This window comes from Rhincodon typus, chromosome 24 (assembly GCF_021869965.1).
Source record: "Rhincodon typus isolate 14 chromosome 24, sRhiTyp1.1, whole genome shotgun sequence".
Taxonomy (NCBI): Eukaryota; Metazoa; Chordata; class Chondrichthyes; order Orectolobiformes; family Rhincodontidae; genus Rhincodon; species Rhincodon typus.
Window position 1 is genome coordinate 45,380,318 of NC_063355.1, and position 15,476 is coordinate 45,395,793.

Consider the following 15,476-nt stretch of genomic DNA (forward strand, 5'->3'; position numbering starts at 1 on the left):
CCTGCTGTTTTCATCCAGCTCTACACCTTGTTATGTCAAATTCTCGAGCATCTGCAGTTCCTACTATCTCTGAATTATTTTTAACTCATTTTCCAGACTCCATTTGAAATACTGTGTCAGCTTTGTGGTTAGAAAGATGTAGATGAAATGGAGAAGATGTAAAGAAAAATGGTTAAGATTATTCTGTGATTTCCACTTTTGAATAGCCGGAGATGAAGAGAAATCATTTTTCAGAGGGTCAGTAGAATGTAGAATTCTCTTTCCCAGAAGACAGGGGAGGCTGGGTTTTTTAAACTTTTTCAGGGCTGATTTTTGATTGCTGAGGGAGTTTACGGAGGCAGAGAGGACAGTAGCCCACAACCAGATCAATCATGTTCATACTATTGTATGGCATGGCCTTCTGCTCTGAAGACTTATGGTTGGTACTTTTAATGAATAAAGAAGATTGAAACAATTGTTGAATTTTTCAAAAGTTGAAGGCAACAAGTACTGTCATATGGAGAGGTTTCCAGACTTGTTTCTGATTGTGAAATCTGTCACTGAAGATTCAAATAATGGTTAATAATGGTTAACTTACAAGACTGCAGATGCATGTAAATGTTGTGTCTCAGTGTTTGACGTGGAATTGATTTCCATTGGAATTAGTGCTTTAAGCAACACTGTATGGTAGGAAATGGAATTTGAAAACAAGATGGGTAAATTTAGGCATCGAAGATTAAACAGTTTATGGACACCATTATAGGTTCAATTCAGAGTTAGCTTATGAGGAGGCAGTTTTTAATTTTGAGTGTTTTACCTGATTTAGATTGCTCAGGTGTGCTTGGATTGGAAGGGATGGCTCCATTTGTATATTCCTTATTATAACTTAAGGTATTAAGCTAATTTGAATTGAGTGTGTCAATCCTATCACTAGCAGCAGTTGAAAGCATTATGCTTGGGCTCAGCAGTCTTGAGGTATGAAGAAGGAAAGAAAGTGGTTTTCCCCCTTCTGTTTGCTGCCTGGTTTCTACTGCTTAAAAGTGTTCCATTTGTTTAGGATCGAACTAAGATAGCTTGTCAACATTACACATGAAAAGCACTCAGTTGGCAGGCTACTGTCAGGACCACAGGCACCAATGGCCTGCAAGAGTTGACATCCTCGGGAGAAGAACTGTGGGATGGCAACATGATAACTATATGGTTGTGGTTGTAGTGTCGAGTTAAATTTATAACATTCAGAGGTGACAATGTGCAGAATCTTACGTCTGTGCATTTATAATGTGTTAGAAACTTTTTAATGCTTTGCAGAATATGTGACTAAAACATTTTTTTTTAAATGCTTTAAGTATTTATATTCTAAAATGAACTGACCTGAAATGTGTCAAATTGAAGACTTTTTGAAATAGATTCATTGCCAGCATAAAAGGCAGCCTCTATTGTAATCTCCTGCAGCTGACTTGTACAGTGTACCGCAGATGGATAAATGCACTACAGTTATATTAATAATCAAAGCTGCAAAATATTGTTGAATTTAGCAGAATATGCTTCCTGTCACATTCCTTAAGCTGATACTATGAACGTAGATGTTAACGAAGTAAGAAGCATGTGGCAAGAAAGGACCACTCACCTTTTTGACTTTTAAATTGAATTTTCCACCCTTGGTTAATTTCAAGTCATTGTGATGTGCAGAATTGCCCTGACACCCAGAAATAGTTGTGCAAAACTGTAGTGTATTAAGCTATCTTCATATCTTCCATGCTCAATACTGTTACACTACAATATGCAGCACCAACCCATCTACACACACACACAGTTCCACACACTAGTGATTTAGGAGTAGGACTGGGCCATTCAGGCACTCGAGTCTGCTTTGATATCTATTAAGATTGGAGCTGATCTGATCGTTGCCTCAACTCCGCTTACATGACTACTACTGACTCCCTTTGTTAGTCAAGAATCTACTTACCTCTTCTTTAAAATACAAGCATTTGATGACCCTGTTATGATCACTTTCTGGAGAAGAGATCCAAAGAATCATGAGCCTTGAAGATTTCTGCACATCTCAGTGTTAAATAGGAGACATTTTTAAACTGTGCCCTCTAGTTCTAGTCTGTCACGCAAGAGAAGAGATCCATTCAGCATTGACCCTGTCAAGTCTCTTTACGATCTTTTATGTTTCAGTAAAAATCACCACTTAATCTTTGCAGGTCTAGTGGGTACAGGTCCATCCTTTATAAGATAATCCACTTATACATGAATTGGCCGAGTTAAACTTCTCTGAATTGCATGAATTGCAATAAATGCCTTTCTTAAATAGGGCGATTCTAAAACTGTGCACAGTACTCAGGATGTATTCTTACCAATTTCCTATACAACTGTCAAAAATCTTTTGTTTCATGATCCATTGCCCTTGTGATAAATACAAATATTCCATTTATTTTTCCAATCATTTCCTGTACCTCCATAATAACTTTGTACTCCATGCAGAATGATAACCAGATCCCCTGTACTGCAGAGTTCTGCAACCTTTCTCCATGAAAATAATATGCTACCTTTCCTGCCAAAATGGATATATTCGCATTTATCCACATTACACCTTACTGCCCAAATTTATGGGAGAAGCTTCAGTTCTGAAAGTGGAATTATTTAGAGCGCCAGCAGACAGTGTGAGCCAAATGGCCACTGTTTGCACTGTAACATTTCTGTGATGCTGTGACAATTTCACTTTCACAAAACCATGCAGATTCTTTCTGATTGCATTGCGATTTTCGAAGTGCTTTTCTGTAACCACCTTATTAATAGATTCCAGCTTTTTCATATTACAGATGTTAAATTAACTGGCCTATAGTTTTTTTTTGTAGCAGGTAAAAGTCCTCTGAAGTGCATCTTCTTAACTCCCAGTGCCATTTCTAGTCAAATATTAATTGAGTTTTCTGTTGAAGAATTTAATTAAACCAGTAGCTTTTGCTCGGAGTCCATTCTCCAGAACAGGGGTGGAGGTAGGCACAAAGATCTTATAATCTTCAGTTTCATTTGAAGTTAGTTTACTTTGAACCTTTGTCCTCTAACTCTTCTTGGAGTTTGAAGACTGATGTTGTCCTTAGATGTGCATCATCAATACATTAAAGTTGAGCAGATATCAACCCTTTAAACTTCTTCTTGTTATTCTTTGAGCAAGTCTTGGATTAATTTCCTTATTGAAAAAAATAAGATCAAATTATGTTGGGTTTTTTTTGTCAAACACCCATCAGGCTAATGTCATTTTCATTGACAGAAAGAATATAGTCAGTGACCTTTGTATTTTGTTTAATTAAACTAAGATAGGTTATTTCTTATGTTAGCTAAACTAATAGTAAAACTAAGATTTTTAAATCATTACGATTAAAATTGTGTGTAGGGTTAAAACCCTGGATCATGTTCAACATTTCTTGCTTCTTAAAAGATTTAGTTGTGCTCCAAGCTACTTCCTGTAATACACATTTCATTTTTTAATTATTCTGAATTTTTGTTTAATTCAGTTTGAGTGCACTATCCTTAATTCTTTCCTTCAGTTGCAGCTGAAATTAATTGAAGCTGGCACCTACTCAGCACCACTGTTTGTTACATTCATAACAGACCACTTGTAACAAGGCGAGCCTTGAAATTGATTCAAATCTACTTTCTCCTTTTCTCCCCCGACCTATCACTACATGCTAATCAAATTTTATACTGCAATTTATTTATCAAGTTTAACATTTGAGGGTACAATGACACTAATTCTCTGGTTCCAATTTTACATTAAAACAATGATCTTTTATGGTGGTCATCAGAATGTTGTAACATTTATAAAAGAGAGCTGATCTTATTGAATGTAAGAACTTGAAGAACTGGATAGAGCGGGTACCTGAAAGATGTTTCCTCTTTTCAAGGAACAGAATGTATGGACATAAATTAAGAATTAAAGATCTCCCTTCTAAGACAAATGATTTTTTTCTCTCTCTAAGTTGTGAAGGCTGTCTTTAAATTTATTTAGGGCTGAGTTAGATCTTTTTAATAGATAAGGAATTTGAGAGTTGGGTACAGGCAGGAAACTGTAGCTGAGACCACAACCAGATCAGCCATGACCTTGTTGAATGATGGAGCAGACTCAAAGGGCCAAATGATCTACTCTTGTTTCTAACTCATATGTCCCTACGGTTGGTTCTGCTTCACAACTAATGAGGGAATGTTTCAAACACAGTACATTAATCATAGGTGACTTTATCTTCATGCAGACTGGGATAGTCAGATTGGCAGAGGAAACCATGAGGAAGGATTCAGAATGTACTTAAATAAGGGTACAGGTATTTCTGCTATAATGTGTGTTTCTCTAACGCGACTGATGAATAATGGATGCTGCTTGGATAACACGAACTTTCTGCTGTACAGAAATAGCGATTTCCCTATAGCACGAGGTCACACAACTATTGCGTTAATAGGAGACGTACCTGTAATTATAAAGGGCAGAGCTTGCTGCAGTGGACTGGGAAGGAATTTAGCGGCAAGTATGGTTGAGGAACAATGGCAGACATTTATGAAAATATTTCATGACATACAATAAAGACATATTATAGTGAGTGAGAAATATTCTAGGAAGGGGATAAGCCAATCACGGTTAACCAGTAAAGTTAAGGATAGCATTAGATTGAAAAAAATGCAACTGATCTTTGCCATATTGTAAGCTAGAGGATTGGGAGAGTATTAAAGAGGTCCAAAAAGAAGAGAGAAATTAAGTTTTGACGATAAATTTGCATGTAACATCAAGACAAGACAGCAAGAGCTTCTTTAAATATATAAAAAGGAAGAGAGAAGCCAAAGCGAACGTAGGCCTATTAGAGAATGAGACTGAGGAAAGAAAAACGGGGAACGAAGACATGGCGAAGAAGTTGAATAAGCATTTTGCATTGATCTTCATTGTGGAAAACGTTAATAGCATTCCAAAATTACTTCGTATTGAAGGGGCAAAAAGAAGGAGAGGAAATGAATATAATAACTATCACTGGAGAAAAGGTGCTAAGGAAACGAGCCAGCTAAAGACTGAGTCCCCAGGACCTGATAGGATGCACCCTAGCATATTAAAGAAGGTAACTGCAGAGAGAGTGAATGCACTGCTGGTGGTCTTTGAGATGACCTTAAATTCTGGAAAAATTCCAGAGGATTGAAAAACTGCTGTGTAACACTTTTTTTTGTTTTAAAAAAAAGGGAAGAGATGACAAACAGATAACTATAGAACAGTTAACTTTGTTATTGGGAAGATGTTAGCGCGTGTTAGAAAGGATCTCATAGCAGAGCTTATAGAAATGCATAATATGATTGGGAGAGTTAGGATGACTTCATGAAGGAGAAATCGTGCCTGACAAATTTACTAGAATTCTTTGAGGAGGTAACAAGCAGGATAGATAAAGGGGAAGCAGTGGATGTAAAATATTTGGACCTTTAGAAGTTGTTTGATAAGGTACCACGCATTAGGCCACTTGATAAAGATTAGAGCCCATAATAAACAAAAACCAAAAGAACTGTAGATGCTATAAATCAGAAACAAAAACAGAAGTTGCTGGAAAAGCTCAACAAGTCTGGCAGCATCTGTGAAGAGAAATCAGAATTAAAGTTTTGGGTCCGGTGACCCTTCCTCAGAATGGGAAAGTTATGAGTTCTGCTATAAAAGACCTGAAATGTTAACTTTGATTTCTCTTCACGGATGCTGTCAGACCTGCTGAGCCTTTCCAGCAACTTGTCTTTGTTTAAGAGTACATAGTGTTGGAGGTAGAATATTTAGCACAGATACAGGATTGTCTAACTGGGTTGGGTTAAGGGTGCCATTTCAGGGTGGCAACCTGTAATTAGTGGTGTGCCACAGGGTTCAGTGCTGGGGCCACAAATATATATTCATGACTTGGATGAGGAAGGTGAATGAACAACAGCCAAGTTTGCAGATGACACAAAAATAGTTGGTACGGCAACTAATGTGGATGATACCAAGAGTCTGTAGAGGGACGTAGACGGGTTAAGTGAGCAGGCAAAAACTTGTCAGATGGAATATAATGTGGGGAAATGGGGAAATGTGAAATTATTCACTTTGGCAAGAAGCATAGAGGAGCTGAACATTATTTAAATGGAGAGAAATTGCAGAATGCTACGGAAAAGAGAGATTTGAGCGTCTTCATCCATGAATCACAAAAAGCTAACATTCATTGGGTAATAGGGGAGGCAAATTATTTCAAAGGAAATGGAGTATAAAAGTAGGGAGGTTTTGCTAAAACTACACAAGGCACTAGTAATACAACAGCTGGAATATTGTGAACAGTTTTGGGTCTGTTATCTAAGGAAAGATACTCTGTCATTAGGGGCAGCCCAGAGTGGGTTCACTAGCTGATACCAGATTTGGAGTCTTTGTTTTATGAGGAGAGGCTGCGTGGAATGGGTCTGTACTCGTTGGAACGTAGACCTTATTGAAACATACAGGATTGTATAGGACTTGATGGTGTCGGCATTAAAAGGTTGTTTCCCTTTGTGCAAGTGTCTAGGGAAAGAGGTCATAATCTCTGAAGTAGCAGAGATGAAGTGGAATTTCTTCTGTCAGAGGGTAGTGAATCTAGAATTCTTTACCACCGAGGGTTGTTTGAACTGGGTCATCAAGTGTACTCAAGATTTTTAATCAGTAAGGGAATCAGAGATTATGGGTAAAGGCAGAAAAGTGGAGTTGAGGATTATCAGATCAACCAGTGTCTCATTGAGTGGCGGAGCTGACCAGATGGACTGAATGACCTACTTTTGCTTTTTGTCTTATGGTCCTACTGTATTACTATAACATATGGTATTTGTAATATGGTAGTCTTATTGTCTAATGAGATGAACGAACCAGAGAACAAATGTTAAAATCCCAGAATGAATCTGAGAGTTTGGTTTATTTTTTCAAATCATTAAGTAACAAATTTGTATAATACAGGTGACAACTGATTTTCTTGAAAACATATAAGATCCTGAGACGGCCTTGCAGGCTGGATGTTGATAGAAAAATTCCATTGTGGGTCGGTTCAGAACTAGGGGACACAGTTTAAAATGTGATGTCTCCTAATTAGCGTGGAAATGAAAAGGATACTGTTTCTGAGTGCTGTTTTTTTTTGGAATTCTTTTCCCCAGGAGCAGTGAAGGTAGAGTCATTTTTTTTAAGGCAGAGTGAGATGAGTTCTTGACTAACAAGGAGCTAGGTAGGAAAGTGGAATTGAAACAACATGAGATTAATTATGACATTATCAGATTTGGTGGAACAAGTGTGAGGGGCTGAATGGCTGCTCATAGTTCAGATATGTGTATGTACTGCAAAAGTATCTATGTTCACCAGCAACAAACAGTAGAAGCACATCATATCCTGCAATCTGATTAGATAAAGTTTTAATCCAGTTTTGTATGATCACCTGTCAGAAAATGTTTTAAGTTTGTACCTTGTTTTGTCATGTACTAATCAAAACAACTGGCAAGAATGCCAATAAAGAGGAAAACCTCTTTACCAAATGAGAGGAGAGTACTAAATGGGATAGTAAGAACTGCCGATGCTGGAGTCAGAGATAACACAGTGTAGAGCTGGAGGAACACAGCAGGCCAGGCAGCATCAGAGGAGCAGGAAAGCTGACGCTTTGGGTCGGGACCCTTCTTCAGAAATGGGCTGAAGAGTACTGAATGGTTGGCAAGTGTACTTTGGTAGAATCAATGCCACGTGGAATGGCGCAGTTAATGATGATTAACTGTTAATTGCCAGGCTTTGTTTAGATTTCACACTAGGTAGGTTGACTCTGACTAGTCAAAGCATTGCTCTGTGACATGAGCCAGCGCATGGCTGCCTGTATTTTTCTAATCATCCTGTTCAGAGACATTATTACGTGCCTCTAGAGCAGGTGGGATTTGAACCTTGGCCTCTTGCTATCGAATAGCAGTCAACAATGGTGTTGAAATGAAACAGGCAGTGCATGTACATGTTTTTTCTGTCTACAAAACACAAGGCCCTGTGTATTAATACCAATAACATACAATGTAACATCATCTTATATGTTTTTTTCAGTGGTATTCAAGTTCTGTGTGACCAACTGACTAATTGTGACTTAATTTCCAGGTTTGAATTTCTCCAGCCCTGGCATCAGTACAATGCATATTATGAGTTCAAGAAGCAGTACTTCTCTCAAAAGGAAGGTTGCAGTATTCCACAGGTAAGACAGTCAAGAGGGAAAAGGAATACACAATTGTATGATTGGTGTCTTTCAAACAAGCCTTGTGCAGGGTTTCAAATGAAGTTTAACAGAAGAGAAGCCAGGCTTGCAGTTAGTGATCTGTTTCTGTTTTGGTTTTTCTTTGCCTTTTGAAAGTTGGACAAATGCAGTGTTGAATCATACAATAGTTGCAGCACCAAAGTGGTCTTGTATTGACTCTTTGCAAGAGCAGTTTGTCTATTACCAATCCCCAACCTTAACCTAGTGGCCCTGCAAATGTTTCGTTTTCAGGTAATGATCCAGTTTATTTTGAAAATCTCAACTGAATCTGTCGTATCACATTTTTGAACAGCGTATTCTAGATTCTAACCACTTGCTGTGTGAACAATTTTTTTCTCATGTTGGTATTGCTTCGTTTTGCCAATTGCCTTAAATTGGTGTTCTGCACTTCTTGACCCTTCGACCAATAAGAACAGCTTCTTCCTGTCTAATCTGTCCAAACCCCTTGGAATTTTGAACTCTGCTTTTATATTTGCACTTGGCCTTCCCTTCTCTTAGGTGAATAGCCTCTGCTTCTCCAGTCTGCGTGCATAACTGAAGTTTCTCATCAATGGAACCATTTTCATGAATTTTTTTCTTCACCCTCTCTAATATCTTCTGATCTTTCCTGATGATGCCCAGAACTGGATGCGGTTGTCCAGCTGCAGTGGAATCCATGTTTGATGCAGATTTATCATAACATATTGCTTTTGTACTCTTATGTAGGTATTTTCAAAGATCAGAATGCCATTTGCTTTATTAACAATGCTCTCAACCTGCGCTTTCACTTTCAGTGATGTGTCCAAATTTGTCTGCAGGACCATCTATTTTTCTACCTTTTATTTTGCCTGTTCCTGATTGTTGATCCAAAATGATTTATTTCACAATTCCAAGCATGAATTTTTATCTGCCACTTATCTGACCATTTCACCAAGCCATTCATGTCTTTACGAAGTTTAACCTAACTCTCCCATGTAGTTCATATTTGCTATAATTGACTTGATTCAGGCGGCATCAATTCACACCATGTTCTATGTTAAGCGTATTTGACATTACCGAATTATGTTAGCATTTCTGTTTGGCATGGTAGAACATGAGTAATGCCAATCCATCTTTAAAGGAGTAGCGGCATTTGCTACTTTAACCAAAGAACAAGACAAGCTACTCAGAACTAACTAAAAGTATGTAAGATGCAGACAAATTTTTAATTTGCAGTCTGAGAGTAATATATTGTAGATTGACCATTTTTTGCAGAAAGTGCATGGATTTTATTTCTTGGTTTTACGAACTAAGTAGGAATATTGTGGATTTCCTGGATTCTTTTTGAGTGCAGGAACAGTCTTGAGATTTTCTATTGTTCTGCATTCTTTATAAATAAAAAGTTCCTTCAACCTTTGCTCGGTTTGGGCAATAAAAAATTAATTAATTGAAGTTTATATTATTAATGGAAGTCAGATGAAATGCAGGAAGTGTATATTCATTCATGTTTAATATGAATAAGGACCAGAATATTTCTGAAGATGGAAATGATTTTGTGTTGTAATGCCAATTCAGTTTAGCAGTGTGGGTGATTAAATGTGCTGCCTGTAATTTGTTTTCATTTTCATATGAGTTTCTCATTTCTGTAATAAATTGCTTCTAAATCATCTAGGCATAAAGAATATAAATAATGTTTGTTGATTGCATTATGGGTTGATGCATAGACACGCTCGGGAATTCCTAGAGGCATGGTTCTCAATCCATAATGCAATCAACAAACATATAGAATTGAACCCCATATACAAACCCATATAGAACAGAACCGGAAATGACACAACTCACCATAACAGACCAGACAATATAAATTCCAAGCGGAGTAGAACAACATCGCTTTATCGGAGGCCTCACTGATGATGTTACCTAGCATGGTGACGAAACATCTGAATGAGAGCAAGTCAATAACAACAGTATATTTTCTCAGGTTGTAAATTATACTGATACTGCTAATAACAACCATGGAATGATTCCACACATTTATGACAACTGAATTATCTGTAGACTTATTTTTGGATGAATATGAAATATTTTGGATTGAAAATTTTAAATTCTGCCATAAGCTTATGCTTTTATACTGTTGAACAAATGAGCAGATACAAGTTTATAAGAAATAGGAGTAGGCCGTTCAGCTGATTAAATCTAGCGTGCCATTCACTAACAGTAGGACTGGTCATATTGTGGTCTCAACTCCTTTTTCTTGCCTGCCTCAATTACTTGATTCCTTTTTAGACTAAAAATATGTATAACTCAGCCTTGGATACTTTCAGTTAAATCTGAATACATTAATTGTATCTGTGGATTTTTTTTTTATTCATTCACGGGATAAGGGTGTCACTGGCTAGGCAGCATTTATTGCCCATCCTGAATTGCCCAGAGGGCATTTAAGAGCCAATCACATTGCTGTGGGTCTGGAGTCACATTTTGGGCCAGACCAGGTAAGGATGACAGTTTCCTTCCTTAAAGGACATTAGTGAACCAGATGGGTTTTTCCAACAATCAACAATGGAGTCACAGTCATTAGACTCGTAATTTCAGATATTTTTGAATTCAAATTCCACCATCTGCTATGGTGGGATTCGAACCTGGGTCCCCAGAACATTATCTGGGCCTCTGGATTAACAGTCCAGCGATGATACCGCTAGGCCAATGCCTCCCCTGGATGGTGATGAAAATGTGACCTGTTTTGTGTAAATAAATCGTAAGCCTGCAATATGTTACATAAGAGATTGATTGCCATAAGTGGAGTCCTTGAATGTAAGAGACCACATGTACTCGTTAGGAAGAATTAAGGTTGGGTAATGTAAATTCACTTCGTAGAACTTAAATCTTAACTTCAAGGCTTTGGTCCATCCCACCCTTAACTACAAAATGTGATAAACAGTCCATGTGTTAAACACAATGATAAATCCAATAATGTTGGGTAAAGGAGCCTGGCATGAAGTTTTGGTGGAAAGTGTATCAGTTATACCTGTGGTGACATTTCTGTTTAAAAAGGTTAGAGTTAGGGAGGGGACAAAAGTCAAGGAGAAATTCGAATGCAAAGATGGATATTTTAAAAACAAGGAACATCAATGATGTGGCACAGGAAGAGAGGGATTTACTAAGCCCCATGTCAGAGAATCCTTCAGGGAGGGTTGGAGGGGGTTACTAAGATGGAATGGGGAAAAACCTTGAAGGGATTCAACACAGACCAGAATTCAAAATTTGAGATGTTGGAAGCCCAGAAGCCTATAATGGCTGTGAAGAACTGGGTTTTGAAATGTGAGCAGGATTTATATTGGAATAAAATATAAACCATAGAGCTTGGATGAGCTTGACTTTTACAAAAGACAAAGAATGAGACTTTAGTCAGGAGATTATTGAGATGATTCAGTGAACAGGGGGTGGATGGGGTGTAGCAGAAGCAGAGAGGCTGAGGTAGGACTGTTACAGACATGGGAGAAAAGATTCGCAGACTTGCGTGTTAATCTATTTGTTAATGTAAAGTTCTAATGTGGCTTCACTTGATCTAGGATATTATAATCAAAATAGAAGGAACCCTAATCCTTCAGCGTATGTAACAATTACACAAGAAAGAGTAGCACTTCCTATTTACCCTTGACATTTCTACTTGTAACTTCGTCATTGTTTGCTTTTCAGGAATGCCTTTAATAGTTTTGTCAAATAACTTCATTGTGATCTGGAAAAAAATATAAAACTCTTTCAAAAGGATTAATTTTTGAAAGCTTTAGCTTGTCCATCTTATCTTTGGTTTCCTTTTGCAAGTGCTGTGTTAAGATAAAACAGTGAACAGTTTTGGGATTACATAACAAGCCTTTCTTGAATTAAATAATCTTAAAGAAAAACAAGAAATCCATTTCATTTAGGATAGCTAATGACTATTCTGTGAAAATGTATAAAACCAACTCTTGAGCTGTCAATATTTATTCCTAGTGAGAACATGACTTTATTTCTTGTGTGATTATTCTTGTACGTTCCTGCCAAGGAGAAGCCAATTGAATGGAGAATTTTGTAACTGAGTTCCCAAAAGAAAGCAGCTGTAGTATTTGACTGATAATGATCATTTAGAATGATACATCAATGAAAGAACTAGTAATAAAACCTTGCTGTTTAAAATGCAAAGATTTCATTAGCCGGTTACTGTTATTTCAACCAAGAAACATGAGTTCTACAATGTTATCAATAAATTTGTATTTATGTTCATCTCTGTGTTGTTTAAAGGTGTTTAGGGTTTTATCTGGTAAAGAGAGCTGTGTTCTCTCAATACTGATTAGAGAAAAAGCTTTGGAAAGGCAAGGTGGAAAAATGAATGGGTGGATGTTTCATTTGGACACATCTCTTGAACGTTGCATATAAATTTATCAGGGCAGTTCAGTCACTGTTTGTTTCTTTCTACAATAAGCAACTGATGGCATGAATGACCACCGTAGTTCTAAATTTTAGCTTCAAAAATTACAACTTCGAAATGTTTTGATATGACAATCAGCAATGCATGCTGCTAGAAACTGACCTGTAACACTGTGTTAGACTGAAATATTTGTCCTATTTCTTGGGATGTATTTACATACATAGAACAGTTTTAATGTTGAAATTGCATCTGTTTACTTTCTTGCAGCCTCAACATTACATTGCATCATTAAAAAACTTTGCCAGTAAGCCAGCTATTGAAACTGGGCTTCTAACTCAAAATTGAATTGCTTAATTAAAGCTGAACCTCTTTCAAGCAATTGACAACCTTAATGCTTTTGCATTTGACAGCAGTTAGAATTTACTGTTCCCCGTACCACAACCAGCTTAAACATCCATTGTTGTTCGTTCACCTTCCATGTACAAATGACCCAAATGGTCAGAATCACATTATTTGCTCAGTCAGTTATGCTCAGATAACTTATACTATTGTTTTACACTGAGAAAAACTGAGTCAAATCCTTGTTGTTCTATTCCTTGTTTTATTAATATACCATTATGAACCTTGTTATTGTTTAAAGTTTTTTGTACTTGTTTTAGTTTTTATTTGAGGCTTTATCCAGCAGTAATTATGTTTGCCAACGCCCTGACCTTACCGCTTCTAGATTTGAAGAATAAACTTGTTCCACACTTTACATTGCTGGACATCATGTAATTTGATGCAGTGCTTAAGTAATTCCAGTTCCTTGGAGGGCTTACAAGCAATTATGCAAACATAAGAAATTCATAGTGTGATTTTTGAACTCTCACTGATGACGCTTTGAGGTATGGTTATTTTTGGGTGAGCATCGGCTTGAGCACTGTGCTTTACCTTTTGGAAAAAGTCAATGTCCCATCAAGCAGAGGTTATATTTCCATTCGAATAGGAAACCCTTGTTAGCCAATTACTGATGTTGGATTGAAGCCTTCATAACTGGGACAGATTAGAAGCAGGTGGTTAAATTGCTAATTTGAAGGTAATTTTGGTACAATGCGTCTCTGCAACGCATCACTTGTACTCTATGCTTTAAGAATATCATTCGAATTCTTGCCACTCCTTTCTCCTGTCTGTTGATCTGCAGTTTGCCAGGGATGAATGTTTCTATATGTGTTTCCCACTTTCATTAACTGTCATTTACAAGCCGAGCCAGATGCATGAGTCATGATTGCCGTCCAGCTTGTCCTTCAGTCTAGTACGTGTACATTTGGCACTTGGATAAATCAACCCTAGAGCCATCTCCTAATTTTTTTGCATAGAATGTATGCTTATTCCTAGAGCAGTAATTATTAGAGATATTTTTCGTAAATAGAGAGATCAAAGGACAAATGCTTTTTCGTTTGCTGGAAAGTTAGAGATAGCATATTATTTAGTAATGAGTTTAACAACATAATAAGGCATATTTAATTTATCTCTGTTGCGAAAGATACAAGATTATTAGCAAGAGTACACCCCGTGTTCCGCGAACCTGCCACATCTATGATCATAACTGACCTTCTGCGTCAACGCCAATTTCCTGACCAGTGTCTGTAATCCTTGATGCCCTGAAAGATCAAAAATCAGTCACACTTGAGCAGACTCAACACTGGAGAGTCCACAATCCTCTCGGATGGTGAATTCCTAGAATTCACAAAGCTCCGAGTGAAGAAACTTCTCCTCTTCTCAATCCAATATGTTCAGCATCTCCTTAAGTTGTGCTAAGCATGTTATAAATTCCCCAGTGATGAGAAATAACTCTTTAGTGTCTATCCTGTCAAATATTTCACAATCTTCTATTTAGTTAACTTCTCATTTTTCTAAATTCCAGAGAAGATAGAGATAGTTTACTTAACCTCATCATGGGACAACCTATTCTCTGGGGTGCAGAGGAGATTTGCCAGGATGTTGCTAGGGAGAGGGCAGTTTAGCTATGGAGATTGGATAAGCTTGGTATGTTTTCTTTGGAGCAGAGAAGGCTGATAGAGGTATATAAGATTATGAGGGGCATGGGCAGAATGAGCAGAAAGCAGCTGTTTCCCTTAGTCAAAAGGTCATGGACAAGGGGTCACACTCTTTGAAAGGCAGGAAGTTTAGAAGGTACTTGAGGAAAAGCTTTTTCACCCAGAGGGTGGTGGGATATCTGAAATGCGCTGTCTGGGAGGGTATTTGAGGCAGGAAACCTCACACCCTTTAAAAAGCACTTGATTGAACACTTGAAGTGTCATAACTTTGAAGGCTATGGGCCGAATGCAAAAAAAGTGTGGTTAGTGTCATAGTGTATTTTTGGCAGTGTGCATCAATGGGTTGAAGGGCCGCTTCTTAACTATGATTCTCTCAACATTTTTATTTGGACTGGAGGAAGGTTTGTAGTGGAGTTCCCCAAGGGTTGGTGTTGGGACCCTTGCCTTTCCTGATATATATTAATGATCTCGATCTTGGCGTGCAGGGGTCAGTTTCAAACTTTGCAGATAACACCAAACTGGGAAACTGTGAGGAGGACAGTGTGGAAGTCCAAAAGGACTTTGACAGCTTGGTGGAATAGGCAGATGGGTGGCACATGAGGTTCACTGCAGAGATGTGTGAGGTGATGCACTATGGTTGGAAGAGCATCAAAACACAGTATAAAATACGTGGTACAATTCAAAAAGAGGTGCAGGAGTGGAAGGACTTTTGAATACACAGATCGTTGAAAGTGGCAGGACAGGTGGAGGGCATGGTTAATAAAGCATACAGTACAGTGTTCTCAGCTTTTTTAATATGGCCACTGAGTACAAAGCAGG

At 37.7% G+C, this 15,476-nt stretch overlaps 1 protein-coding gene across 6 annotated transcripts in view; it reads left to right on the forward strand.

The window, feature by feature from the left end:
• Nucleotides 1–15,476, forward strand: part of LOC109916224 (splicing factor SWAP) — a 108,323-nt gene that overhangs the window by 35,755 nt on the left and 57,092 nt on the right. For all 6 annotated transcript variants that reach the window (XR_007264702.1, XM_048611776.1, XM_048611777.1 and 3 more), the window contains one exon: nucleotides 8,105–8,198. Coding sequence is in view for 5 of the 6 variants with exons in the window: in XM_048611776.1 (XP_048467733.1) it covers nucleotides 8,105–8,198 (94 nt within the window). In the remaining variant the exon portion in view is untranslated. The remainder of the gene's footprint in view (nucleotides 1–8,104; nucleotides 8,199–15,476) is intronic.